General features: G+C 42.4%; 11 protein-coding genes across 11 annotated transcripts; 8 read left to right on the top strand and 3 right to left on the bottom strand.

Annotated features, from left to right (window-relative positions):
* The first annotated feature begins 469 nt into the window (after positions 1 to 469).
* On the top strand, positions 470 to 1,623 carry V2V93DRAFT_399297 (Ca2+ regulator and membrane fusion protein Fig1-domain-containing protein). The gene is made up of 4 exons (XM_066912559.1): positions 470 to 533; positions 648 to 713; positions 767 to 1,100; positions 1,156 to 1,623. The coding sequence occupies exons 1-4, from the start codon at positions 512 to 514 to the stop codon at positions 1,472 to 1,474; spliced, it is 741 nt and encodes a 246-aa protein (XP_066768090.1). The 5' UTR covers positions 470 to 511; the 3' UTR covers positions 1,475 to 1,623.
* Positions 1,624 to 4,494: 2,871 nt separating this feature from the next.
* V2V93DRAFT_364651 (uncharacterized protein) lies at positions 4,495 to 6,254 on the top strand. Its single transcript, XM_066908893.1, has one exon. The coding sequence runs from the start codon at positions 4,638 to 4,640 to the stop codon at positions 6,069 to 6,071; it is 1,434 nt and encodes a 477-aa protein (XP_066768089.1). The 5' UTR covers positions 4,495 to 4,637; the 3' UTR covers positions 6,072 to 6,254.
* A 3,442-nt stretch (positions 6,255 to 9,696) lies between these two features.
* V2V93DRAFT_320469 (mitochondrial carrier domain-containing protein) lies at positions 9,697 to 10,873 on the top strand (the record flags this gene model as incomplete). The annotated part of the gene is made up of 3 exons (XM_066907320.1): positions 9,697 to 9,867; positions 10,002 to 10,037; positions 10,100 to 10,873. 3 exons carry the CDS (start codon positions 9,697 to 9,699, stop codon positions 10,871 to 10,873), a joined length of 981 nt encoding a protein of 326 aa, XP_066768088.1.
* A 249-nt stretch (positions 10,874 to 11,122) lies between these two features.
* Positions 11,123 to 12,433, bottom strand: V2V93DRAFT_364648 (mitochondrial 37S ribosomal protein uS17m). The gene is made up of 2 exons (XM_066908892.1): positions 12,173 to 12,433; positions 11,123 to 12,119 (listed from the first exon to the last, which is right to left on the bottom strand). The coding sequence occupies exons 1-2, from the start codon at positions 12,272 to 12,274 to the stop codon at positions 11,475 to 11,477; spliced, it is 747 nt and encodes a 248-aa protein (XP_066768087.1). The 5' UTR covers positions 12,275 to 12,433; the 3' UTR covers positions 11,123 to 11,474.
* A 147-nt stretch (positions 12,434 to 12,580) lies between these two features.
* Positions 12,581 to 13,787, top strand: V2V93DRAFT_364644 (thioredoxin-like protein). The gene is made up of 3 exons (XM_066908891.1): positions 12,581 to 13,070; positions 13,119 to 13,473; positions 13,530 to 13,787. The coding sequence occupies exons 1-3, from the start codon at positions 12,882 to 12,884 to the stop codon at positions 13,562 to 13,564; spliced, it is 579 nt and encodes a 192-aa protein (XP_066768086.1). The 5' UTR covers positions 12,581 to 12,881; the 3' UTR covers positions 13,565 to 13,787.
* Positions 13,482 to 14,736, bottom strand: V2V93DRAFT_364642 (uncharacterized protein). The gene is made up of 3 exons (XM_066908890.1): positions 14,470 to 14,736; positions 13,782 to 14,408; positions 13,482 to 13,726 (listed from the first exon to the last, which is right to left on the bottom strand). Exons 1-3 carry the CDS (start codon positions 14,647 to 14,649, stop codon positions 13,673 to 13,675), a joined length of 861 nt encoding a protein of 286 aa, XP_066768085.1. The 5' UTR covers positions 14,650 to 14,736; the 3' UTR covers positions 13,482 to 13,672.
* A 30-nt stretch (positions 14,737 to 14,766) lies between these two features.
* On the top strand, positions 14,767 to 16,741 carry V2V93DRAFT_342995 (glycosyl transferase). Its single transcript, XM_066907840.1, has 2 exons — positions 14,767 to 15,120; positions 15,201 to 16,741. The coding sequence occupies exons 1-2, from the start codon at positions 14,961 to 14,963 to the stop codon at positions 16,499 to 16,501; spliced, it is 1,461 nt and encodes a 486-aa protein (XP_066768084.1). The 5' UTR covers positions 14,767 to 14,960; the 3' UTR covers positions 16,502 to 16,741.
* Positions 16,742 to 16,979: 238 nt separating this feature from the next.
* Positions 16,980 to 19,468, top strand: V2V93DRAFT_320231 (uncharacterized protein; the record flags this gene model as incomplete). The annotated part of the gene is made up of 7 exons (XM_066907308.1): positions 16,980 to 17,205; positions 17,264 to 17,329; positions 17,382 to 17,879; positions 17,928 to 18,109; positions 18,164 to 18,268; positions 18,519 to 19,239; positions 19,293 to 19,468. 7 exons carry the CDS (start codon positions 16,980 to 16,982, stop codon positions 19,466 to 19,468), a joined length of 1,974 nt encoding a protein of 657 aa, XP_066768083.1.
* Positions 19,469 to 19,676: 208 nt separating this feature from the next.
* Positions 19,677 to 20,980, top strand: V2V93DRAFT_364634 (uncharacterized protein). Its single transcript, XM_066908889.1, has 5 exons — positions 19,677 to 19,882; positions 19,950 to 20,057; positions 20,114 to 20,267; positions 20,319 to 20,444; positions 20,499 to 20,980. Exons 1-5 carry the CDS (start codon positions 19,816 to 19,818, stop codon positions 20,848 to 20,850), a joined length of 807 nt encoding a protein of 268 aa, XP_066768082.1. The 5' UTR covers positions 19,677 to 19,815; the 3' UTR covers positions 20,851 to 20,980.
* Positions 20,981 to 21,326: 346 nt separating this feature from the next.
* V2V93DRAFT_395738 (ANTH domain-containing protein) lies at positions 21,327 to 24,716 on the top strand. Its single transcript, XM_066912522.1, has 4 exons — positions 21,327 to 21,438; positions 21,498 to 21,797; positions 21,854 to 22,233; positions 22,293 to 24,716. Exons 1-4 carry the CDS (start codon positions 21,351 to 21,353, stop codon positions 24,666 to 24,668), a joined length of 3,144 nt encoding a protein of 1,047 aa, XP_066768081.1. The 5' UTR covers positions 21,327 to 21,350; the 3' UTR covers positions 24,669 to 24,716.
* On the bottom strand, positions 24,717 to 25,449 carry V2V93DRAFT_128913 (uncharacterized protein). The gene is made up of 3 exons (XM_066906798.1): positions 25,376 to 25,449; positions 25,061 to 25,312; positions 24,717 to 25,005 (listed from the first exon to the last, which is right to left on the bottom strand). The coding sequence occupies exons 2-3, from the start codon at positions 25,172 to 25,174 to the stop codon at positions 24,766 to 24,768; spliced, it is 354 nt and encodes a 117-aa protein (XP_066768080.1). The 5' UTR covers positions 25,175 to 25,312; positions 25,376 to 25,449; the 3' UTR covers positions 24,717 to 24,765.
* Between the last annotated feature and the right edge of the window lie 276 nt (positions 25,450 to 25,725).

Here is a 25,725-nt window from a genome sequence, read left to right as displayed (position 1 = left end):
ATGATTATTTACTGCTGAACATATTCTCATTTCGATTGATCCGCTATATGACTTCTCGACTCTAGATGTACCATCTCTTTGGCAATAGGCGCCGCATTGTTCCTTTTCCTAATCAGGTAAAACAACTCACAGAAGCCCCTATTTCAAAGCAGACTTGACTTTGGAATTAATCATTGCTCTCTTTCATTGCATTTTTATTTATTTATGTTTAGTCTTGAGCTGATGTTTTTGTTTGTGATTTTAAAGTATGAATCGCTTGTTTGAAGTGCTGATAGGCTGTATTTGTAAAGATAGTATTGCCAACGCATGGATGTTGGATAGTAGAACCGAATTTTACATCCCCCTTCCCTATAGAAATAGTATATGACAAGCAATTTAATTAGAATTGTGAATGTTAAATTAACTTTTGATATCAAGTGGTCTTTTAAGTAGTCCAGGGTGCTCATACACTCGACTACAAAAAGTTCTTAATTTCTCGTAACAATTTGTCTGCCTCAAATACACAACTCGAATGGCGCGAGTTGAAATTATAGGTATGTTATTTGTTTTTCTTGAGCACCATCTATATGAACTTCTTGTCTGTTACGATTGAGATATTATGTCTACAAGTTGGCGTCGTTTAGATTCTGATCGGTTGTATTTCATAGGATTGACGTTTATACGACCGCGACATGTCTTCCTGGTATTCCTTCTCGTTTCTGTAGTTTTGTCTTGTGAGTCTTGCAGTTTCCTTAACACGAACATACCCTGATATCTGTTGCTATAGCTCTGGTGTTGGCAGGATGCTCTTCTTCATCAGGGGTAGTTTCAAGCATCTATCTCCTTCATTTAGGCTACAACGACGGGACAATCTATCAAGCCTCCAGTCTCGAAATAGTTAGTCCAGATATTAGCATAGATTTGGGAAATTTAGTCGGAAAGACGCAGTTTGAAATTAGAATAGGATATTTTGCAATGTGTATGCATACACAGCCTGGACCATGGCTTTGTGCACAGAATGCGACAGTGCTGGCTGCGCAATTGGATGCTACGCAGGACCCGCTAAATTTATTACATGCCGCGGCATCGTTCAGGGATAAGATTGTTTTTCCATATTTATTGTGAGTACTTGGATTTATTTTTAATTGGCGTAGAAAGGCTAATGCCCGTTCATAGAATCATTGCGGCAGTGATATCATTTATTGTCTTTATTTTCATCCTCCCATTCCCGCCTCTTTTCAAATCAATATCAACAGCTATGTGTTTTCTAGCCTGTATTCTAGTTCTTATTTCCGTTCTTTGGCAGCATACAGCGTCAGTGGCCGCAGGCGTTCTAGCTACAAACTTGGGAAACGGAACCCTGTTTTCGGGAGTAGGCGTAACCGCGATGGTTATGGGATGGCTTTCGTTTGGAATGATGACTGTCTCGGCTATCGGGCTTTACTATTTTGTAATGATTAATGACATGGTGGCTAGAATAGAAGATAGAGTATGAGAGTTTCTCTTCTCTGGTCTTGTGACTATTTTTTCTTCAATCTCAAAATATGGTTGCGACTGCACTCGCGCAGACTGCCTAGGTATATATTGCAAAACAAAACAGACTAGTTATTTTTTTGAAGTAATCTCAGTTCACGCTTATAGGGTATCTTCTCAGTCAACAGTAAAAGAATATAACTAGTAGCTATAAGAGTATTCAATTCGCGTCCCTCATAAAAACGTCCCCATCCGCCTCGTAAACGACAGAGGAATTTATATCAGCAATGTCAATTCTCGTATCCCAAGCCTGAAACGCAGCCGTCAGATCAGCCCACATTTCATCCCCATCGTTGATTAAAAGTGATATCGAATCGTCTGGTTTGTCGTGCTCGAGTGACGACGATGAAGGTTGGGAGCTTGCGGGCTCGGTTTGGTCATAAATCTCATCGAATTGGTCGGTGTTTAGACTCAGGATATTTGAGACCTCGTTGTTTATTGAAGTGTGCATATTGGCGAGCATTTTCGTGTGCTCGTCTGGGTATTCTATATCAAGATCCATTGGTTCACCTGGGTATACAGTATTTGGTGAATTTACAGAGCGGAGATATTCTGGTCCATCAACGTCCATGGGTTCAGATGGGCGTTCAACAGGCACCAAATCAGCTTTAGGTATCACGAATCGATTCGATGAGCGCGTATATCGTTCATTCCACAGATCAGGTCTGTCGTTCTGACTTTCCATGAATGTACCAGATGGCCATTCAATTGCAAGACAGTGCTCCCCATCACGCTGGACAGCAGTATCTTTAGGAGACGTTCTATCCGACGACCTAAGCGGATCAGCAGTTGAAGATCTGGGGTATGGACTTTCGATAGCAGCCCCAATATCACCAGCATCTACAGGACGCAGTGCCTCTTGATTCGCAATCAGACCAGTTGACGGAGGACTATCTGCTAAAAAATGCGAACTAAGCGCGCTATTGACCGTATTTTGAACAATCTCTCGGACTGCGATTGCTAATTCCTCTTCTAGTCCGTCTGCTTCAGGAGACCGTCGGCTGCGGTAGGGACGGCGGAAGATGCTGGCGTCTGAGGAGTATACTCTTTCTGGCCCTACAAAACCAGTAAACATTTCAGCTTCCTACAATGTCTAAAAGAATCCAACGCACATGACAACGACCGTTCAAACGCTCGATTAGAAACCTCACGACGACGTCGAGATAGATTTGGAGAACTTTCGTCCTCGCTAGAACTACTCACATCACTTGAATACGACCGCGGCAGTGTACTTCGGCGATGCTTCACTAGATCGAGCATTTTCTTCGCGTAATATTCGCGACTAGTATCCTCTATCTTCAAGCTCGGATCGGAATGGTGGACCAGTGATGGTGCCATTGTTCGTTCGTTGGTGCGGATATGTATGTAGATGAGTTTATGAGCTTCGGAGCGCGTATAATTATTTACATTACGTGTTTCGAAACAGCCTGGATGCAGATATTCCTAAAGCGACTGGACTAGTAGCTATCAACATACCCTCATTCAGTATACATCTACAGACGGTCAGTATATATAATCTAAAATATACATATATGTATCAGTGATTAGATGATTACTTACTACTATTGCGTCTTAATCGCGCTTGTTGATCTAAACTTGAATCAGTCGCAATCAGGCCCTTCTGACCCGCAGAGACCCGCCCTGGGTCCTGTTTTCATTGCGGGCATGCCGTAACTATTCAATCTTGTTTGTGGAAAGTCAGTCAGTATTTGTTTTAGATAAAATTAATACACGGAGAGTGAGATTAACGATTGATCCTTCATTAGAAGTATCATTGAAAAGAGATAAGCACAAACTCATTCCGTCAAATCATTTAAATATACAAATTGGAGGACACCAAAGTAAGAAATACGGCACGGGCCGAAGTTTAAAAAGACGAGAAAAACAGAAAGGCACCTGCATAGGGCAGTTCTGTGAAAGCTGATTAGCTACAGATAGATTATGTCCTGCTTCAATATTACTCGTTCATCTTTTATTTTCTATGTAGTACAAACGGAAGGAAACTAAAATTCCAGGAATTAAAAATGACGAGAGAAGACTCGTATCTGACGTGATAGCGAAAATATGGAAGTTTATCAGGAGGGGCGAGCGAAGGATATAATCTAGTGGAGGTTTCCCGGTTTTTTCGATAGAGGAAATCCACTTTATTATAAACTACACGCATATCGTATTACAATAATCAGCGAAATAATGCAGACTGTTATCGTGACGGAATCTGAACTTCGAACTCGAAGATAGAACGAGTCATTGATGGTCTGAGCTGCTTGGAGGCTTTATTAAAGTTTTCTGGCAAAGATAGCCGCGAGTCCTTATCAGACTCAAACACCACCAATCAGCAGCGCGGAAATATATCTCGCATACACTCAAACTTCATTCTCGACTGCGGTATTAGAACTGAATAGCTAATCTTGAGAAGAATATTGGTATATATTAGACGAGAACCGAGAATATGGCGTGGCTTACTGGAAGGGTGGTCTTTGCCGGAGCTTCGACCATCTTGAAAAGAGCTATTGCGATAACGCAAATCCGTTCTGCGGCGGTGGTGGCCCGCGCTCAGGAGTCGTCCCAGCCTGAACCTGAAGATGAGGAGGATGGCGATAATAGAGATTGGCTGGAATCAGTCGTGCGAAGGCAGATGATACGTAAATTGCAGAATGTATACTTATCGTGTCAGCAAAAGCTGTACAGGATATTGATTGTCAATTCGGAGGATACAAAGTGAGAAGCTGTGCCTATGTAGGGGAGATACACTTTCTATACACTATCAGCTGCTGCAACCGCATGGATAATCACGATCACTATTATACACAACTTATTTGATGAAATAGAAATAAAATACAACAATTCACGTATAGGTAGTATTATTTGCAATTCACCCGCACGGAAAAGCAAAAAAGCAGACCCGACTTAACTAACTGTACAGAAATAAGGCCGGGCACCGACATAATCAGCGGTGGGTCCGTCTGCATTTCCGCTTCCCACCCAGCTCTCTCAAAACCTACTCTATCTGCTTCGGCTTATCTCTCTACTTTTCATTCTCTTTCCTTTTTTTCTCTGTTTTCGACTGCGTGTTCTCTTTATCTCCTTTGCTATTATTCACGTTTCCGTTCTTGATTTGCTCTGCCATGGTCGAAGAGTCTTATCTCAACGTCTGGGTTGAGAATACGCCCTATACTCTAGACCAGGAACCGAAACAAATAGCAAATATGTTTGACCATCCCATATCTCAAACTCCTGCTCAGCTGCACCAACCCATGCCTTTTATTGAAGCACAGAAGTCAGACTCTATGGACTTTACTCTCTATGGACAATACTTTGCGTCTACTTCACAGCCTACCTTTTTCTCTGACTCATCCTCGACCGCTTCTTCCTCTTCTTCGATATCTTCGGCGTCGTCGTCTGTCGCTCAAACTATTGACGTCAGCGAAGTATCAGACCTCTCTCTAAACGAATTCTTCAATGCGGAAAGTATGTGTAATTTGCTAGATTACACTTCCAGACCGCCCCCTCGACCACCTTCGTTCCAAAATACAGTTGAATCCTCGGTGACGATGCACACTGCGGCCTCGACACCGGCTTCAATGTGGTCCTCTGATCATGAAGCCGTAGTTGATGAAAGAATTGGGGCGTCGGCTTCGCGGTCATGGAACAGAGGTAGTGGTGTCATGGGAGAGTTGTCGGGTGAAGTGTGCCAATCTGCCAATGATGCTCGGGTGGGGTCTGATGAGTGTCCTCCAAGTCCATTGATGCAGCAGATGTTTGGGCAGATGAGACGCGATACGACTAGTAGCATTGCGACGACTATCAGTTTGCAAAGCGAGGATGATCAGTCGTGCCAACTTTCCAAGGTTGCTATTCAGCAACAACCTGAGTACTTCAGCTACTTTGGGAATCCTGCATATGAGAATAAGAGTGAGCAGTACAGACATTTATCCATCAGCGATGAAACGGCACCGGTACTGAGCTACAATCTACACTCTGGCAGCGTCTCTTCCGTCATCTCTGAACCCTCACCTGTCTCGCCCGTCACAGCCATAAGCCCAGACTTTGACTCATTGCCTATCCTTCTGTCAACCGGGATCATCAAAGTTAGTGTTCCGCATCCCGAACTAGATGATCCTAATGAGCCACACGTGCAACAATACCCACTTCCACCGCCCGAGATGCCGCGCAAGCATTCGCAGAACCGCACATATCGATGCCGTCACTGCACGCAGCTCTTTGCATCGTCAGGAGATTTGAAAACGCATGTTCTCACATTACCTGACGACTCTGTCTCTCGTCGTCCTTATAAATGCGCAAATAAAGACTGCGACTGGCATGTTATTGGATTCCACAGGAATAATGACTGCACACGGCATTTCAGACAAGTTCACGGAGTACGTGAATTTGTGTGTCGGTGGCAAGGAGCGCGCGAATGTCGGACTCACAGATTCGTAACCGCGTGGTTGAGAAATCGACATGAGCGTACTGTGCATGCTATGGAGCTTGACAAGGTTGGAGACGAGAAGCGAGTTACACAGAAGAAGAGCGTCATTAAGCATAGACGACGGTCTTGAATATTTAGTCTATGTTTTTCTCCTTTTAAATTTTGATTTGGGATCTAGATTTTGGTTTGTATTGGTTGATTTCACGTTTGTTATAGCTTGTATATGTTCATTTCATGTGTTCATTTTATGGTTGTTTATTTAGTCTCATATTCGGTATTGGTGTTTTTCTGTTTTAAATTTTTGATTGCGGACTCAATAAACTATTTCTGATAATAGTCCAATAGTCAAGCCTATATCCTAATTTGCCTGGCTCAGACCGTTTTTAAATTGACAATCATAAACAGCCAACTACTGTAAATTGTCAACTATATCATCCGTATAAGTATTTAAATGTACAATTGTTAGCCCACTTCCGAAGAATCATAATCATGAAGTCTGAATACGACTTGGCAGCAGTTCCAGCTCTTATTTTCAGTGTGTAGTCCAGAGAAGAATCTCCAGATAAAACAAATTTCGAATAGATGACAAACGTTCACGGCGTGATCTTAAAGCTGAAGTCAGTTCACTGTCTACGCCGTTGTCGTTAATCTGTCAGAGCTTTTCCTAACAAAAATGAGAGGTGTGAAATCGGATATTGGAATATCATGGGAAAGAGGCGAGTAAATGCAATTTCATGGCCGCTGCAGATATAGATTATTAATATTATCGACCTCCTAAGAAATCAGGTACCAGAAATGATACCAGGTGTGTAACCAATTTTTCTCTTTTATTTCTGGGGGCGGTTTGAGTCAACTCTATCATGACTAGGAGTACAAATACGGATAGGGCATGAATAGGAGTATGAATAGGGGTGCTACGGATAGGGGTAGTCAATAAGAAAGTTATATGGAAAATAGTAAAAGGGGATAGGGGCAATAGAATTAGCAAGAGTGTGAATCGGGGCAGTGATAGGGGCAGCAATAGGGGAAGCAATAGGGGAAACAATATGGGTACGAACAGGAGTAAACGTGGTATTGCACAGGGGCAAGATAGTTAGAGCTCATTATGATAAACTCTGATCAAGTGATTGTACTCTCAATGATATCACATGTACTGTCTAGGCAGTAGTTGCCGCAACATCAAAAAATCTTGTATACTTCTCAGAGATCAAATAGTTTATTCATTGAGGAAGAGAGGAGGATAAGTATGAGTGCTAAGCGAGATTGCCAATATTTCCACGTGACGTTATCGGGCTTCGATCATCAATATCCATCTTTCTATTCTACCTGCCAAAAGAACCGTTATTTTGAAATTAGACCCTCTCAATCTTGTCGGGTAGTTTAATGCAATGTATTATTAGACCGGACGCCATGAACAAATATAATCTCATATCAAACGATCGGTGCGGTGCCGTTCGACCATCAAGTAAGAGCACAAAGTATAATTGAATGCGAATTTCCTATTTGGTGGTGCAATGGTTATGGTATTTCAAAGAACTTGAATTGCCGTCTTTATATATATATCATCTTCATCAGCGACGCATAGATGTCCACATTTGGGAATTGCCTCGCATTTGGATCTACCGTAGAAACAGCCTGCTGTGGATTTAGACACATATATAATGAGACGTCCAAGACAAGCCAGGATGTCCAACAAACCGACGCATTTACGATCAAATAATTCTCTATCAAACATAATGCTGCTTCTGCTTATAGTTAAGCACACTTTACGAGTCTCTCGCTGCACTTACATTCATATCGCAAGATAAAGCTATGTCCTCTATCGGTAACCCTATTGAACCTGAAGACACTATTGCTTCACTACCCACGGTAGCGACGCGCTTTCCAGGTCTATACAAGGATCCAAAGATTATGTGATTGAGAGTACTACTATCGCTCCGACCATCGGGATTTTCAATCCGAGTTCTACGATACAACATCCGGCGCCGAGCTTTCGAATCAGAGCGTGGGCATGCTTATAGAATGCTGCTCCTATGGTGAAATAATAATTCCGAGTCTACAACTCCTCGACGGTTCATAGTTCCCGATTAGCGCAAGGCGTCAATTCGAAAAGCTCTTTTACCTCGTCGGACAACTCTATATACACCTAGAGGACTCAGGCGCTCGCGACTTGTTGGTTAGGTCACGCGATTCCGCTATTACTACAATGTTAAAACAGTGGGGAGTTATGTCTTCAATTTTTCACATTAACCGCTGAAGGACAAGCTTACAAGACTGGCATGGAAATTAAAAAATTGTTGACGAATAATCTGCAGGGCCGGGCCCGAGCCAATTCATCTGTGATCAGTTCGGATCGCGGTACCGCGACTTATAGTTAGATATCGGATCTTACTGAGAAGAATCTATATTATATGAGAACTTCAAACTCAGCATCAGCAGATATTTTGTCGCCTACGCGATCTCACTGTTCATCAATGTCGAATCACTCACTAAGGGCTCTTGATTGTCCTGGCTTGTCTCCGAGGTTCCTTGTGGCCTGAGTTAGTTTTACTTCGTAAGAGATAGCGTTAACGCGTTCGTGTTAAGTGAATTGATACGAAGAGAGCTACTCATTGAGGCCTCAGCACTCACTTGGTAGGATCTTTGACGAAACAATTCCCCTTATGAGTAAAGAAAAGACAGTGCTTTTTCTAAGTAAAGAAAAGACAGTGCTTTTTCTAAACACCATATTCCCATCCTTGCTGCAATTGGTTGATTTTCCTAGCATCCGCTTTGGGTTAAAATACTACAATCCGGAAGGCTGGATGACGAATATTCGTCTGCAATTTTACGCTCCTTGAATCGAGTTTCGGGCCAGTATTTCTCATTAGAGAGTTCTGGAACTTGCGTTTGCTGCATTTCTTCCAAAATCGTTTCGCATCAGTGGTTGCGAGTCCGGCATATGATTCTGTATTGATGCAGTGCAACGTATGCGAACCACCATTTCTTCGGGGGCAAACTGTCGCATTCGCTTGGAACTAAAACGCTTGGAACGCGTTTTACCTTTTTTTTTGTCCAAAGCGAGCCCACAATCGTATGACGTTTCGCCCAATTTTTGAAGAGCGAAGAGGAACTCTAGCTGGCTACATCAATGCCGGTTTCCGCAGGTCCTTAAAAGTCTGTACATGATAGATGGCCCTTATGGTGGTGTCGTCATCTAACTCAAAACACACCCGTCCGCTCATGTTAATGATAAAAAAATTACTGTACAAACTGACATGGATCGTTTCCTCTCGTTGGTTCGCAATTTTGTAGTAGACATGGAATTCTGGTGGAGAAGCTAGTAGCCCCACTCTACCGTAAAATCTCCGCAAGTGGATTTATCGTTTTAAAAGATACTACGGAGGTAAAACTATATTATGGCGCTATAGATCCTATTCTATCAGGTTTCAGCAGACCACTGTTGTTAAGCATGCCTTTCCTAAAGAGTACGATATCTTCATCGATATGCCGAAGTCTTTGAACTTTACTCAACCGACTTAGTCAACCGATTCATGAATGAATTGCCGATTACAGAGGAACAAGAGATTGAGATACTCGTTTTTAATGTCAAGAGCATCAAAAATTGGTCAAATCAAGATGCAACAAAAATGTTGCAAAAAATGATGAACAAATAATCGGGGCCAAAGTTGCGGTTACTGAGGTCGAGCGCGGAGGTCATGACGCAGTATCTTAAGTCCCAGCATTCTCCTTCGTCAGCTAATTCACAGTCTCAAATGCTTCCTGCAGACCACCATGACACATCACACCAACGTGACCATCCTTTACCTAATCCTGTCATTCCCGTAGAAGAGGATGACGATGAATATGATTTTGATTATGAGACTCTGCCAGAAAATACTACTCTCGCCTCTCATTTGATAGCTGGCGCTTTTGCTGGTATCATGGTATGTATTTTGGTATTATCGATGCGATTGCATGGCTTTTTGCGAGTAATAATGTGAATGGCAAATTGTTATTCTCAATTAATTTTTTGATACTTGCTTTATTATCTGAAGCTATTTGCTAAATTATGATATAGGAGCACACAATCATGTACCCTGTCGACGCGATCAAGGTAATTTCTCTTGCGGTCTTCTGTGTCAGACGATAAAACTTACTGATTGAACTATATTACAGACGCGCATGCAAGTCGTCTCTACCGGCACAGCTTCATACTCTGGCATATCTAACGCCGTATCACGGATATCAGCAACTGAAGGAGCTAGTACGCTCTGGCGCGGTATCACCTCCGTCGCGCTCGGCGCGGGACCGGCTCACGCAGTCTACTTTTCCGTCTACGAATCGTCCAAGCAAGCTTTTGGAGGCAACGAAGGAACCGGATACCACCCAATTGCTACTTCCTTGGCCGGTGCTTGTGCCACTACTGCCTCTGATGCTCTCATGAATCCTTTCGATGTTATCAAACAACGCATGCAGTTGTCGGGAAGCAGATTTACAAACATTGGCGCCTGTGCTCGTAGTGTTTATCGAACGGAAGGATTCTCGGCTTTTTACGTTTCCTACCCTACCACTCTCATAATGAATGTTCCTCTGACTGCCATCAACTTTACCTCCTACGAGGCGCTGTCAAAGCTCATGAACCCGCAACGCAAGTATGATCCGCTGAGTCACTGTGTTGCCGGTGGTTTGGCTGGTGCCGTCGCGGCGGCCGCCACTACTCCATTGGACGTCGTCAAAACATTTTTGCAAACAAAGGGAGCATCCACTGATCCCGAGATCCGCAATACGGGATCTTTTGTCGATGCCGCTAGAGTGATTTATAGACGTGAAGGAATGCGTGGTTTCGTGCGAGGATTAAGGCCGCGTATTATTGCAAATATGCCTAGTACTGCCATTTGCTGGACTAGTTATGAGATGGCAAAATTTTACCTATCCAAAAGTTCTCCTTGATTTTGTTTAATTGTATTCGAGTTTTACGCCATTCCTATCTGTTCCTTAATCTCTTTGATTGTCTCGTCTCATTTTTTTTCTATTATTTGGGTCAGTTATCTTGGCGTATGGTTTTGTGTATGGTTTTGTATATAGTCGTTTATCAATGGGCTGTCATGGATTCTGTTACCTAACGTTTATATACTCGAATAGGAATTTTCGAATGCTTCTATTTCTTTGATCTGCCTTTTCCCGCTCGTAATATCATCTGTATTTGTTCTATATTTGGAATGCACATTGCATGTATATACTCTCGCCACAACCGTACTTCGGGAGCATCTTTTCGCTTGCTTGCCCTTTTTTTGTATATTTTGATGTAACACAAATATGAGAGTTTGTAAATTTGATTATGCTAAAACTCTCAATTGATGGGCAGTAGGAAATGTGACATAGATATGAAGTTTTGGGCCTTTGTTTCTGTATCTAAAAATGTTTTATCTCATTGTCTTGTAGCCTGCAGTCGGTATTTTTACGGCAATGAACTGATTGATTTTTCTGGAATTGCGCTGCAATTGGAATTAGAGTATATACAACATGAACAAGCATAATCCACAAACTTTGCTTAATTATCTGTAGGCGCAGATAATTCTGGTTTATGCAATCCCATTTGTTCTTCCGCTAACCGCTTATAGTCTTCTGCCAAAGCGGCAGCCATAGCCGCCGGTCCCTTGATATATTGCTCAAGAGGCTTTTGTAAAGCATACTCACTTTCAATTTCTTTTTTGATTTCTTTGAGAACAGAAGCATCTGCAATCTGAGTATTTTTCATTGCCTTTAGAAGTGTGAATGCGCGAACACTGGCGCGGAATCCTTTATCAGTGGATAGAGATGCGTTCGCGAATACCTCCTTTTCAAAATCTTCTTTGCGAGCATTATGTCTATGAATGATTTGTAAAATATCCGGAGTAAATTTCTCCGGAAGCCCTTCAGTAAGACTAGACTCTATCGGCAACCAATTATCATCAAGCGGTATATCAGCCACTGACTGCACATTCTTTTTCTTTTGCAAGAATTCGTAATATTCTTCCTCATATTTTGTAATATCACGATATTTCTCAAAGATCCGTCCTTTGGGGTTTTTAATTTCCGCAACTGCAAAGTTCTTGCGTGTAGAGATTGGTCTGGTGGATTCAATTCGTACGATATCGCCTTCGCGAGTAAGTTCACCTTCGTCGTGAACTAGAAAATCTTTTCGTTTATTCACATTCTAACACAAGCATATTAGTATTCAATTTCTTGGTAATGAAAAAGATAACTTACTATTCCTAGTTTTGGTTGGTATACTGGGATATGTACTCGGACTTTAACCGTCTTGCTCATCTTGCCCTGCGAGACCACCATTCCCACGAAATTTTGCCGCATTGCAAAGTCTTCCGAACGCGCCTATATATTGTAAAGACTGTATTTCTCTTCTTTGCAGAGTGACCTCCAAGTTTGGAATATGCGGTGTTTGATCCTCTCTTATTAGACGTCCGATCTTTCTCGCAAAATTTCTTTTGAGCTGGAGAATTTGAACTGGAAGTTTTGAACTACAGGTTTCAAGCCACAACTTTCAAGCCACCTGCTTTAAGCCACGTATTTCAAGCCACAGGTTTCAAACCACCTCAGTTTCATAAAGTGGTTCTGCTTATTTGGTTTTAAATATGCACCGTGCTCTGCAAGTAATCAGTGAAGAGAATATGAGTTTGGAGACTATCTAAGATATAACAGAATCGCAATAATTCGAAACAAGCTATGATCAATTGAGAATCGAATAGTCATCAACTTAAACTAATAATCCAGACCAGTATGTTTTAGAAAACTCTAGGTAAATATTCGAGTTCCTTGTGGAGAAAGGCGCTGACGACATTGCTTGATGACGTAGCCAAGGTTCTTGATTACCGGATCTCGGGTATCCGTCTTCTCGACTCCTCCGCACACCTCTCTCTTTCTTCATCAATCTCATTCTCCTTCGCTATAACATTCCACAATGGCATCCCGATTTATGTCTTCTTCTTTATTTCAATTGGCACATAAGCCTACTATGTTAGCCACTGGCCGTCGCGCGTTCCATGCTTCGAGATTAAATGCCGTTGCTGTCGGCGATGCGATTCCTAGCATTACCCTCTACAAGGATTCTCCGGGTGATGAGGTTGCTATCGACCAAGTCACTAAGTCTGTAAGTTTTCTTTTTGAGTGAAGCTTTTCAGGTGATTAACAAATTCAGGGAAAATCTCTTCTTGTATTCGTCCCCGGCGCTTTCTCTCCCAGTTGTTCTGCTCGCCATATCCCGGGTTACATCTCTCTCGCCTCGAAATTCGCCGATAAGGGTGTTTCCAACATTTTTGTGATTTCAGGCAATGACGTCTTTGTGACCTCTGCGTGGGGGAGCGGTCTCGGAGACGCAGACGGTAAAATCACATTCCTCGCCGACCCGACACTTGCACTTGGTTTTAAACTCGATCTTACTTTTGACGCGACAAAGATTTTTGGCTGGCATAGACATAAGAGATCCGCTATTTTAGTCGAAGATGGAGTGGTTAAGAATTTGTGGGTTGAGCCTGACAGCACTGGTGTTAGCAGTATGTGATTTTATGTGTTTTGAAGTTTGATAGATTAAATGCTAATAATCTGATAGTTTCGGAGGCTAAGAGCGTTATCGAGAAGATTTAGATATTCCTGATTTGGATTATCATGCACTGATTTGAGAACTTTTTTTTTGAGATGGGGTGTCTCATGCTGAAATTTCAGCTTTACATACATCATCATAAACTATTGCCCTCAATCGCTATCGCTTTGATCTCCTAGAAAATCAACATTAAAATTTCCAGCAACCTGATGAGACAGTGTTAACAAAAGATATATAGATTAAAAAAATAAGACTACTCACGATATTCCCAGGCTTCTTAGGAGGCACTTTTTCCCTCTCCTCGGTTTCATCAGAACTGAGGTCTCTTTTTGCGTCAGCCTGTAATTGTGCAACTTCACGTTGAAATTCCCTTTCCTCTTTAATTCTTTTTGCTTTCTCCAGACTATACCTTGGCGTCATCCCCATATCTGCCAGGATCTTTTGTAGATGTAAGAGCTTTTCTTTCTGTGTAGTGAATGGCTGTAATTCTTTTGTCCACTGCTTGCGTACACCGCACTTGACTACCCAGAACTTCAACGTTGCGATTTTTTGCTCAAGAGGATCATCGCCGATAGTGGATGGCGAAGCATGCCTAGTTGATTTTTTCGATTTCTTATCTGATTTCACTTTCTCTGGCTTCTGTTTTTTACTTTGTTTCTTCTCAGCTGGTGTACTGGACGACCTGCGTTTTCTCTGTGGAGGCGGCGAATCATCAATTACATCTGAATACTCCTCCTCTTCATCTTCTTCTTTTGATTTCGTGTTGACTTTCTCGTCTGTTACTTTAGGCTGCTTCGATTGTGTCTTATTTTTTGGCGATTTGGTGCTGGCTGTCTTTTTGGGAGATGGAGTAGGTGCCGGTAGTGATGATGTAGCTTCTTGCTCCGTCTAGAATAACAATTTTCAGTTTCTTTACTGCAAAAGAACTAGCTAAAATCAGTGTATTTACCATAACTAAATCTGCCATATCCGTCGATTTCTGTCTCCATTTCTTGTCTTTAAAGAAATCTTGAGGTAGATCCAACTGTTTGACCACATCCTCTCTAATCGATTTGAGAGTGGCCGTATCAAAGTCTGCATTGCGTAGCGTCGTAAGCAATACCGACTCTATTTCTGTATCTTTTGGCATTATATTTGAATCACAGAGTATATCAGAGTGAGGGCTGTAACTATAACTTTGATGTACATTTTTTGATTTTACTTTGGATTGGACAAAAACCCAAACGCGTCGCGCCGGAATTTGTGAGTGCTCGATTTACACTTTCTGCCGCTGTCAAACTACCTTCTGTTTTGGGACACAAACTTCACGGAAATCAACTCCCATATTCTTCTATATCTTCTTCTTGATCACTCTATTCTCTTCACGTTGCCTCCCGATCTGCACATCACTTAATAATTTTTTGGATCTTTGCAATATAACTTTTATTCTTCTTTTGCGCAATGCCGGCAGATAATTTATTGGTGATATCTAACAGGCTGCCAGTCACGATCAAGCGCAGAGAAAATGGCGAGTATGATTTCACAATGTCTTCTGGTGGGCTTGTTTCTGCACTTTCGGGGTTGAAGAAGTCGACCACTTTTACATGGTTTGGCTGGCCAGGTATGATATTGCTTCGTTTTTTGGTTTCGTTTTCCGAGTGAAATAGAGAGAATAGGCTGATTAGTTGCGGTTTCATACAGGTATTGAAGTGCCGGATGCCGAGAAGCCGGCAATGGTGAAGCGTCTTCGTGACGAGTTTAGCTGCGTTCCTGTGTTTTTATCTGATGAATTAGCTGATCTTCACTATAATGGATTCAGTAATAGTATCCTCTGGCCTTTATTCCATTACCATCCTGGTGAGATGAACTTTGACGAGGCGGCGTGGGATGCCTATCGCGATGCCAATCGGCTTTTTGCGAAGGCTATCGCGGAAATCGTCACCGACAACGATCTTGTTTGGGTTCATGATTATCATCTCATGCTTCTTCCTGCTATGTTGCGTGAAGAGATAGGCGAAAGAGTTAAAGGTGTTCAACTCGGGTTTTTCTTACATACACCGTTTCCTTCAAGTGAAATCTACAGAATTTTGCCGGTGCGGAGAGAAGTTCTTGAAGGCGTTCTACGTTGTGATTTAGTTGGGTTTCACACTTATGATTACGCGCGCCACTTTTTATCGTCTTGTTCTCGAATACTCGGACTGCCTACTTACCCTAACGGCGTTGATTTCAATGGCCAAATGGTCAGCGTTGGTACATTCCCAATTGGCATTGATCCTGACAAATTCACCGAAGCTCTGAAGACTGAGAAAGTTCAGAAGCGGATATCGCAGCTTGAGTCAAAATTCGAGGGTGTGAAACTGATCGTCGGTGTCGATCGATTAGATTACATCAAAGGTGTGCCGCAGAAATTACATGCCCTGGAGGTCTTTTTGACTGAGCATCCGGAATGGATTGGCAAAGTGGTTCTTGTGCAGGTCGCAGTTCCATCTCGTCAGGATGTTGAGGAGTATCAGAATTTGCGAGCTGTGGTTAACGAACTCGTCGGACGAATCAACGGACGGTTTGGAACCGTTGAGTTTGTGCCCATCCATTTTATGCACAAGTCTGTCAACTTTGATGAACTGGTCGCATTATATGCTGTCAGTGATGCCTGCCTTGTTAGTAGTACTCGCGATGGTATGAATCTTGTGTCGTACGAGTATATTGCTTGCCAGCAAAAACGGCATGGCGTCATGATTCTTTCAGAGTTTGCAGGCGCCGCTCAGTCGCTTAATGGCAGTATTATTGTGAATCCGTGGAATACCGAGGAGTTAGCCGAGGCGATTTATGATTCCATGACTATGCCCGAAGAAACTCGAATTAGTAATCAGCAAAAACTGTTTAAATATGTGAGTCAGTATACGTCGGCATATTGGGGTGAGAGTTTTGTGAATGAGATGAAGCGAATCGCTGCTGCTAGTGCGAAGAAGGCCGAGCGTGCTGCTTTAGAGGGAATAATCTAAGAACAATGCTTTAGACTGCATTTTTATTTTTTTGTTTGCATCATCTCAATGGATGGAGTGTAGATCAGAAGTGGATATATACATATATAATATATATATATATATATATATATATATATACGTGTGTATTTAATGTTAGTTATTACGGTGTGTCATAATTGTTATATTTTTGCTGATCTGCAAGAATTGAGTATTTCCTTTTTATCTGAATCTTCCTTATTAAAATTTTTTTTATTTCAAATTTGTAATCTTTCACATTACTGCCTATCAGTTTGTTCTCGATGATCCTATTTTGAAAAAAGATCGTCAATTTAAACACGTTGTGATAATGCCGAAAGCCCTAGCCCGATGCTTGATGTCATTGCCAGTAATCGTAGATTGATTTCATTTTCAATTTGCCAGGTGTATACAGAGCGCAACTATTTGACTACAGCCACAAGCACTGCGTTTTTCCAAAGAGGGCAAATTATCAGACTGCATGAGTTCGATTCATCAATTATCGTCAAATGTCGTTTCCTGCCTTCGATCCCAAGTAGTCGTTGCATCAGTCGCGCAATGTATATCAGAATTAATTCAGAACTCAATAGACGCCAGTGCGACTCGAATTGACGTCACTTTACATTCTGAAGATTTATATATTTCTGTTAAAGATAACGGATGTGGGATCACACCTGAGGATATGAAATATGTTGGGGCGGCACATTGTATGTGTGATTTTGTTGCGAGTGACTGCGTTGCTTTGAGCTAATTAGGTCAACGTAGCTACTTCGAAATGCAGAGATATCAAGGATTTAGACACTATAAGGACGTTTGGATTTCGTGGAGAAGGTAGGCTGTCTTGATCCGGTCTACTATAAATCATTTTCTAACTCTTTTTCAGCTCTGGCGGGCATAGCCGCTGTTTCCTTACTGACAGTTACCTCACGTCACAAAGATTATCGTGCAACGACAATGAAGAGGATAAAAAATTCTGAGGAGATATATATTGGTTCATCGTTCAGTCCATTGACCAGTAATGGCTCGTTAGTAGTAGTTCAAAACTTATTTGGAAATTTACCAGTGAGAAGACGATTACTCACTGGTCCGGATAAGAAACGTGGGGTTGAGAGTACAATCGCTTCTATTAAAAATTCAATTGTGAATATTATTTTGTCATTGGGATCTGATATTGTCGATATCAATTTTCGCGTTGATAATCGAGCTATTATTGCTGGCTCAATGAAAATGCAAGAGAATACTGCGGTGTCGATTATACGAAGAGTCTATGGTGCTGATATAATTGATTCATACGATACTTTCGAACAAGTTATTGGTGGTATTTTCGTGAAGGGGTTGCTATCACTTAAACTAGGTAGATCAAAAATGCACCAGTATATATGTATGATTTTTTTTCTACTTATGAGATTCCAAGCTGACGATTCTATAGATTTGAACAGACGAAAATTACTGCTTGACGATTTACAAAAAGATGTGAATAAGCAGATAGAGAACTCTATGCACGATGATAGCGGCATTGCTGCATATCCTCTTTACGTTTTGTGGATAACGGCGCCGATGTCTGGATATGACATGTGCCAGGATCCGTCAAAAGCAATTGTCAATTTAGAGGTATGTCAGACTATACATTCTCGTCCCGAGTATAAAATATTAATATATCAGTAGAATTATATGGATATACGAAATGCTGTAGTTCTAGCTCTTGAGAAATTTTCGGAAAAGCACGATTTATACACAAGGGTGCCGCACAAGAAAGCGCGAACTGCTACAGTCGGAAAATCAGACCTGCAACCAACGTCTCACTCAAGCAGAGTTAGACTTGGAGATCTTGGCTTATCTAAAATACGATCTGGAAAAGCGGAGCAGAGTCTTTGCTCGGGTTGCTCTGGCCGGGAAAGCAACCAAATACTAGGACGTCGTAGAAGTCACTCTGTTGATACGCTTTCGGCAGGTAAAGATACGGTACGTTGTTATTATATTTTATTAAAATTTCCTTAGCATTGACTTTGAGTGAATCTAGCATTGGGAACCACAAGTATTTGGTACTGCTGAGCCAAGAATTCCTAGCCTCTCACAAGGAAATATGTGCGATACTGAACCTGCATCGATGAAAATAAGCAAAGCGGAATTATCGCAAGCATTTGTGATATCGCAGGTTAATAAGCAATTCATAATGATAAAAACCGGTCTTACTCCGCATTCTGACAAGTCTCAGCTGGTGCTTGTTGATCAGCATGCAGCTGACGAACGGATACGGGTAGAGAAAATGATATCTGAATATTGTCATTTTGTCAGCCAAAGACTTGAAGACCATTCTAATAATGACGAAGATCTGTGCTGCAAACTTGAGCGGCCGATGAAGTTTACTGTTTATGATTCCGAAGCTATAGGGTTGCAAACATATAAAGAACAGTTCAAAGCTTGGGGTATCTCGTACCGTGTTATCACTGACCAACTTGATAAGTCATTAATGCCAGACGACGACCCAGAGGAGGGTGGAAATTTGGTGGTGACGCAAATACCGAACATTATTAGCAACCGTTGTATATCCGATCCGAAACTTGTTAGGCAACTCCTATTGAGGCACCTTCATGATCTAATGGCAGACAATATCCCAAAGTTATTGCTGATATCTGATGATTCAGAGAGAAAATTACGGACTAGAGTTTCTACGGCTACTTCTATAGCTATATGTCTTCCAAAGATGCTTTTAGAAATGCTGAACTCAAGGGCCTGCCGCGGTATGTTCTTCCATTTCCATATTTATATAAAGAAAAAGATTAACATCGTGTAGGTTCGATAATGTTTGGAGATAAGCTTGCACTCGAGGAATGCCGCTCTTTAATTGAACATCTGGCTAAATGTGATTTTCCTTTTCAGTGCGCGCATGGACGTCCTTCTATGGTTCCGCTACTGTCTCTGAATCAAGAGCCATTTGAAGATACTCGTCGTAGAATGCGGACTACTTAGTGGTTGGCGAAGAGGTGTTATAGATTGCTATAATGATGGGCAGCTTTGATTCTTTCGATTTAGTGTGATGGTAGTTTTATAGGTTTCTTTGCTCAATATATATTTCTTATGACAATTTGAGAATTATTTTAATGACAGGAAGGTCTTTCTCAGGGGTTACACACAGTTATTGAAGTTGCTTGGGATGTAAGGGTAAGGGTCTGATGGAGTAACAAAATTTTTGATTTCTGAATTGCAGAATATCTGACATTCTTTGAACACAAAGTGCACAAGAGAAGAGACTTTTCTCTTTTTTTTTAATTGAATACTGGAAACATTTGTGGAAGATAGTTGCTAATATTAGTGTCATGACTGAAGTCAGCGAGGGTCGGAGTCAGCAGTTATCTACGATTCTAAAGAAGCTGGCTGCAAATGGTGAGTACTACAGATAAAAATATCAAAAGAAACGCAAAGAACAAGTTTTAAAAAGATATTGATATAGATCGGCCAGCTAGAGAAGATGGAATCCAGAAGCTTGAAGATTATCTAGATACAGAAGAAGTAATTCAGCCTTTAGAATTTCTAAAGATCTGGAAAGGATTGTATTACAGTAGGTTAACACTACTCGCTCCTATTTTTTTGAATGTGTGATTGATTTTTCTCTAGCAATGTGGATGACTGATCGGCCAAAGGTCCAGCAAGCTATGGCTACTAAGCTTGGCAAACTGCAGTTGGCTATCAATGATACAAATGTTGCTGGATTCGTGGACGCATTTTGGGCAACCATATGCCGGGACTGGAACAACATCGATAGGCTGAGGTATTTCACACTGATTTACTCTTTGTTTAGCAAGTGCTAATTTTGATTTAGAATTGACAAATACTATTTGTTAATACGACGATTCGTTAGCAGCATGTTTGAGCGACTGGCAAAGTCAAACTGGGATATAAAACTTATGGAAAGCTTTAATAAAAGTCTTATGGAGTATCCCTTAAAGTAAGATATTCTGCTTAATTTATTTTTCTTTCTATATGCTAATTTACCCTTTAGTCCAAAGAATACTTCGATCGCAGACGGTATCAGATACCATATGATTGATATCTACGTCGAGGAATTTGAGCGCAAAATGGAGGATCTGTCAAGCAAAAAGGAAAGCAGTTCAGATGATAGCGATAGCGAAGAAAAAGATTCGGAGGAAAAGCCTCCTATCAGTGAAATTATGAAGCCGTTCGAGAATCTTGCGCAGAATTCAGTGTCAAAGGTTGTGAAGAAGAGAGTGTATGAGGAAGTGCTTGATCTTCCACATTTGGAAAAAAATTGGGGTTACAGAAAATCGATAGATGCTAAACCTTCAAATCTAGATGATAAGGGACGCATGAAGAAGAAGGCTAAAACAAAGTAGGGAGGTATACGAACAACATATTGTGAAGTGAGCATGTATTTATATATATATCATGGAGGATATCTGCCATTGTACTATATCTTTATTACTATTTCTCTCTGACCATCAAATAGTATGGGTTTAATTATAATATCATTTGCATTATTGTAGTCTGTGTGTATCGAGAAATAAAGAATCAAATCTATCTGGTTTTATATTGAAGAATGGTTCTGTGATACGGTCACGTGTACCAGCACCGCCGCATTAGGTTCGGTTCAGTTCAGCTGCGCCATCCAGTCTCCGGTTGAGCTTCTGACGTCGAACACTCACTTACGCGGCACACAAGCTGTCTGGCTATTTACCGAATACCGTCCGCAATCACTACTTTTCCTTCTTTTTGGACAATCATCTGATTGCTGTCACTTCTGCTATTTATTATAGCATTGAGGGTTTTATATTCTGTCTAGGTTGTCTTTCGTCTTCTCCACTAGACGGCGTCACACTCTCGTACTGTCGTCAAGATGAGCAAAACTGATGCCGACCTTTCCGTCTCCATCAGGAAAGCAACTTCTTTGGAGGAAACCGCTCCAAAGCGCAAGCATGTTCGAAGTACGCTGCATTTCTATTGAATTTATTGTTTGCCAATCTGTTAACCGGCGTTTATTTAGGCTGCATTGTGTATACTTGGGATCACCGATCTTCGGCTGCATTCTGGGCTTCTATGAAGATTCAGCCTGTTCTTGCTGACGAAGTCCAGACTTTCAAAGCTTTAATCACAGTTCACCGAGTTTTGCAAGAAGGCCATCCAAGCGCTTTAAAAGAAGCTCAGAGCCAAGTTAGCTGGATCGAGAGCTGTGCTCGAAGCACTCAGGGCGAAGGCTTGAAGGGATACGGCCCTCTGATTAGAGAGTATGTCGATTTTTTGTTGGATAAGCTTCGATTTCATCGCAATCATCCCGAATTCAATGGTTAGTAAATATTTTAACTCGGTCCTGCTATCGTCTGTTGATTAACCGACGATTAGGTACTTTTGAATACGAGGAGTATATTTCTCTCAGGACTATTAATGATCCCAATGAGGGCTACGAGACTATCACCGATCTCATGAATCTTCAAGATCAGATCAATACCTTTCAGCGATTGATCTTCTCGCATTTCAGGCCGGGCTCTTCGAATGAATGCCGAATTTCCTCGCTGGTGGCCCTGGTTCACGAATCTTATGGGATCTACAAGTTTGTCACTTCCATGCTACGTGCTATGCATGCTACTACAAACTCGGACGATGCTTTGGAGCCTTTGAGAATCAGATATGAGGCTCAACATCATCGACTGCACAAGTTTTACTACAATTGTGCAAATCTTAGATATTTAACAAGTCTAATCTCAATCCCCAAACTCCCGAGGGTATGTGATCTCTGTTATACACTAAATTCAATTTTATCGTTTGATCTAACGTTTGATAGGATCCACCCGATTTATTTAAAGATGACGACGATGACGAGGACGGTGCTCCATCTCTGCCTCGTCGTCCTGTGGAAGAATCCTCGATTCCCGCAACTCCCGAGCCTGATCCGAATGAGCTTTACGCTCAGCAATTAGCCGCTCAGCAGCGAGCATACGAAGATGAACAGCGTAGACTTGCCGCTCAACGCGAACGCGACCTACACCAGCAACAGCAACTCGCTCTGCAGCAGCAGCGAGAGTTTGAGGAGCAGCAGCGTTTGGCTGCCGAGCAGCAGCGCTTAGCTCAAGAAGAGCTTATGCGCCAGCAACTTCAGAACCAAGCTCAAGGTAGAGCTGCCGAACTTGAACGGGATATTCTAGCGCTGAGAGGACAGTATGATCAAGATCAGTTGATGCTCGAGCGATACGACGGACGTGTCAGGGCTCTTGAGAATGAGCTGCAACAGCTAAATCAGACCACCTCCCAGCAGTTGTCTTCCAAAGACGATCAGATCAAGTCTCTGCAAGAGCAACTTGCGGCGTGGAAGTCAAAGTACGATTCACTTGCCAAACTGTATTCTCAACTCAGAAAAGAGCATCTTGATCTCATGGCGAAGTACAAGGCGATGCAGGCGAAGGCTGCTTCTGCGCAAGAGGCAATCGACAGAAAGGAGAAGTTGGAGAAGGAGTTGAAAGCCAAGAATCTTGATTTGGCTGATTTGATTCGTGAACGTGACAAGGCTAGATTGGAGCTTGACCGAGTCCGTGGTGGTCAGACTGATGAGACGTCCAGGCTCAATCGCGAAATTGATGATTTAAAGAGACAGCTTGAGCAATCTGACCGCTCAAAGGGCACCGAGCTCTCTTCGCTATTGGCTCGTCATAATCGTGAACTTGACGATTTGGAAATGCAGCTGCATGCTAAGCAACGTGCTCTGGATGATATGTCTGATAGAGTTCAAGGATTTGACTCGGAATCTGACAAGCTTCTGCGTGAAAAGGAGCAGGAGTTAGAGGTATACAAGGCGGGAATGGACGAAGCTTTGAGACAGTTGAGTGAGCTGCAGCTGAGCCAGCAAGATACTGATAAAGCTATGGATGGCCAAATCGATAACATTTTGGTGGGGCACATTGGCAAACTTAATTCAATTATTGACGCAGTTCTTCAGGCTGCTGCACAGCGTGTTGCTGATGCCGTATATGAACTGGATTCGCCGATGAATGCTGGTAACCAAAATTCGTCCCCTAGCTACTTGCTATCGATGGTTGAGAAGGGCTCTGCTGCTGCCACTGAGTTTGCTACTGCATTCAACAATTTTATTGCCGATGGTCCTAATGGTGATCACTCTGAGATTATTAAGACTTCGACATTATTTTCTAGTGCGATCGCAGATATATTGCTTAATGCAAAGGGTATTACTCGCCTTGCTAGCGACGAGAAGCGTGCTGACGCCATTATCAATGTTGCTCGTGAGAGCGCAATTGCGTCTGAGAAATGCTTTACCAGTCTTTTTGAGGAGAAACTAGCACCTCTCAACATTGATCAAAAGACCGATCGTGTGATTTCCAATAATCTTGACGTACAAACTTTACTTCAGCGCCTCAGCAAGATTGCCGAGTCATTTGCTCCTTCCAGAGCAAGAAATGGAACCTCTAACGGCTTGAATGGTGATCTGGGCGAATTGGTCGAGAAGGAGATGAGCAATGCCGCAGAGCAGATTGCCAAGGCGGCAGCCCGTCTCAATCAGCTGCTGGCTAAGCCTAAGAACCCTGGTTTGTCGTCGTTTGATATGAAGATTCACGACGCAATTTTGGGAGCTGCTGTTGCTGTTACTAACGCTGTTGCTGCGCTGATTAAAGCGGCTACCGAGTCGCAACAAGAAATCGTTGCTCAAGGCCGGGGTACGAACTCCAAAGCCGCTTTCTATAGGAAGCACAACAGATGGACTGAAGGCTTGATTTCAGCCGCAAAGGCCGTAGCGACGTCCACTAACGTTCTCATTGAGACCGCCGATGGTGTCGTCAGCGGCAACAATTCGTTGGAGCAGCTTATTGTTGCCTCAAATGACGTCGCCGCGTCGACCGCCCAGCTTGTAGCCGCGTCTCGAGTCAAGGCATCGTTCATGTCGAAGGCGCAGGATAGACTTGAAGTCGCTAGCAAGGCGGTCAATTCCGCGTGCCGAACTTTAGTCTCGCAGGTGCAGTCAATCTTGCAGCAGCGTGGAAGAGGAGATGATGAGTTTGAAAAGGTGGATTATAGTAAACTTTCTGCGCATGAGTTTAAGAGACGGGAGATGGAGCAGCAGGTTGAGATTTTGAAGTTGGAAAACGAGCTGTCATCTGCGCGGAAGACGTTGGGTGAGATACGGAAAGTGAGTTATCGTCAGGATGAGTAGAGTCTGTACGTGTGTATACTTCGAGATGATTAAATGCGATTTTTTTTTAATTTATTATGAAAAAGTTATTATAATCAATTGATTTGAACATAACCCTCTACAATGCCACTTCTTTCTGATCAAGAACATTGTTTGTACATCCTGACGGTATGACTGGCTGCGTCCCATCATGCTGCACTGCGGCTTTCTCTGGACAAAGCTGCGGCAGATCTTGGGCTGTAGGGAGTCTCGGCTCTCTAAGCTCTGTTGATAAAGCAGTGAATTTCATTGACTCTTTGGGGGGGACTTTTTTCTTTGACCGACTCTGCTTTTTGGATCGAGATCTTTGGTTCGCAAACTATTAAAAGTTATAGTCTCGTTACAGAATTACTAGCAAATGATTCCCAACTCACCCAAAAAGTGACCTGTCTTCTCTTGAGTCCGCATAGGTTTGCTAGTGATTCCAGCTCCTTACAGGTGGGATTTCTTTTAATTGAGTAAGAAGCCCGTAGAACGGTCTGCACCATTGGAGAGAATCTGGTTCGAGCCCCGACATTCAATACTGCTGAATCAGCAGGTAGGTAGACTTCTGCCAGCTGACTAGTCTCTTTTAGAAAAGCATCAAAAAAGACGGATGCTCTTTTAGAGTCGTCGATTTCGTCGTTCTAGAAGAGATAGAATATCAGTCTTTTTGTAGTCCGAGATATGGTGAGGGTTCGATACTCTACGGGATCCGTAATAGTGAAGATTAGCTAGTCGCTCGATATGATTTTTGAACTCAATCTCGCCATCCAAGATCTCATTGGCAACAATAGACTGAAAACTGTTATCTGTCACCAGCGGAAGTAACGAGTAAGGTTTACTTCGAGGTAAATCTGGAATGACCCGCCTGCAGGCTTTAGTCAGAAGCTGAAATGCGTTCTCATCTGATTCGACTTGCTCCATGAAATCAGTGACATAGAGAGGTCCTAGGCTATAATCTGTTCACCAATCCCTCCCGGCAGCGAATATTACTTAAATATGCCATAGCCCGGGCAGTTTCACGATGCCTGAACGTCCATGATGCCTGAGGGTTCGC

This window comes from Kockiozyma suomiensis (assembly GCF_038497685.1).
Source record: "Kockiozyma suomiensis strain NRRL Y-17356 unplaced genomic scaffold V2V93scaffold_2, whole genome shotgun sequence".
Classification (NCBI taxonomy): Eukaryota; Fungi; Ascomycota; class Lipomycetes; order Lipomycetales; family Lipomycetaceae; genus Kockiozyma; species Kockiozyma suomiensis.
This window is presented reverse-complemented; position numbering and strand designations above follow the sequence as displayed.

What these genes read in the sequence shown, in the direction of transcription:
- V2V93DRAFT_399297 (XM_066912559.1), top strand. Translation starts at nt 512, where the DNA reads ATGGCGCGAGTTGAAATTATAG. An exon ending in GGCGCGAGTTGAAATTATAG is followed by an intron (nt 534 to 647) that starts GTATGTTATTTG and finishes TGTATTTCATAG; the next exon opens with GATTGACGTTTATACGACCG. An exon ending in CGTTTCTGTAGTTTTGTCTT is followed by an intron (nt 714 to 766) that starts GTGAGTCTTGCA and finishes CTGTTGCTATAG; the next exon opens with CTCTGGTGTTGGCAGGATGC.
- V2V93DRAFT_364651 (XM_066908893.1), top strand. Translation starts at nt 4,638, where the DNA reads ATGGTCGAAGAGTCTTATCTCAACGTCTGGGTTGAGAATACGCCCTAT.
- V2V93DRAFT_364648 (XM_066908892.1), bottom strand. Translation starts at nt 12,274, where the DNA reads ATGCGGCAAAATTTCGTGGGAATGGTGGTCTCGCAGGGCAAGATGAGC. An exon ending in ACCAACCAAAACTAGGAATA is followed by an intron (nt 12,120 to 12,172) that starts GTAAGTTATCTT and finishes TGCTTGTGTTAG; the next exon opens with AATGTGAATAAACGAAAAGA.
- V2V93DRAFT_364644 (XM_066908891.1), top strand. Translation starts at nt 12,882, where the DNA reads ATGGCATCCCGATTTATGTCTTCTTCTTTATTTCAATTGGCACATAAG. An exon ending in TCGACCAAGTCACTAAGTCT is followed by an intron (nt 13,071 to 13,118) that starts GTAAGTTTTCTT and finishes TAACAAATTCAG; the next exon opens with GGAAAATCTCTTCTTGTATT. An exon ending in TGACAGCACTGGTGTTAGCA is followed by an intron (nt 13,474 to 13,529) that starts GTATGTGATTTT and finishes ATAATCTGATAG; the next exon opens with TTTCGGAGGCTAAGAGCGTT.
- V2V93DRAFT_364642 (XM_066908890.1), bottom strand. Translation starts at nt 14,649, where the DNA reads ATGCCAAAAGATACAGAAATAGAGTCGGTATTGCTTACGACGCTACGC. An exon ending in ATATGGCAGATTTAGTTATG is followed by an intron (nt 14,409 to 14,469) that starts GTAAATACACTG and finishes TTGTTATTCTAG; the next exon opens with ACGGAGCAAGAAGCTACATC. An exon ending in CTAAGAAGCCTGGGAATATC is followed by an intron (nt 13,727 to 13,781) that starts GTGAGTAGTCTT and finishes CTGTCTCATCAG; the next exon opens with GTTGCTGGAAATTTTAATGT.
- V2V93DRAFT_342995 (XM_066907840.1), top strand. Translation starts at nt 14,961, where the DNA reads ATGCCGGCAGATAATTTATTGGTGATATCTAACAGGCTGCCAGTCACG. An exon ending in TACATGGTTTGGCTGGCCAG is followed by an intron (nt 15,121 to 15,200) that starts GTATGATATTGC and finishes GGTTTCATACAG; the next exon opens with GTATTGAAGTGCCGGATGCC.
- V2V93DRAFT_364634 (XM_066908889.1), top strand. Translation starts at nt 19,816, where the DNA reads ATGACTGAAGTCAGCGAGGGTCGGAGTCAGCAGTTATCTACGATTCTA. An exon ending in AAAGAAGCTGGCTGCAAATG is followed by an intron (nt 19,883 to 19,949) that starts GTGAGTACTACA and finishes ATATTGATATAG; the next exon opens with ATCGGCCAGCTAGAGAAGAT. An exon ending in CTGGAAAGGATTGTATTACA is followed by an intron (nt 20,058 to 20,113) that starts GTAGGTTAACAC and finishes ATTTTTCTCTAG; the next exon opens with CAATGTGGATGACTGATCGG.
- V2V93DRAFT_395738 (XM_066912522.1), top strand. Translation starts at nt 21,351, where the DNA reads ATGAGCAAAACTGATGCCGACCTTTCCGTCTCCATCAGGAAAGCAACT. An exon ending in AAAGCGCAAGCATGTTCGAA is followed by an intron (nt 21,439 to 21,497) that starts GTACGCTGCATT and finishes GCGTTTATTTAG; the next exon opens with GCTGCATTGTGTATACTTGG. An exon ending in CAATCCCCAAACTCCCGAGG is followed by an intron (nt 22,234 to 22,292) that starts GTATGTGATCTC and finishes AACGTTTGATAG; the next exon opens with GATCCACCCGATTTATTTAA.
- V2V93DRAFT_128913 (XM_066906798.1), bottom strand. Translation starts at nt 25,174, where the DNA reads ATGGTGCAGACCGTTCTACGGGCTTCTTACTCAATTAAAAGAAATCCC. An exon ending in GAAGACAGGTCACTTTTTGG is followed by an intron (nt 25,006 to 25,060) that starts GTGAGTTGGGAA and finishes AACTTTTAATAG; the next exon opens with TTTGCGAACCAAAGATCTCG.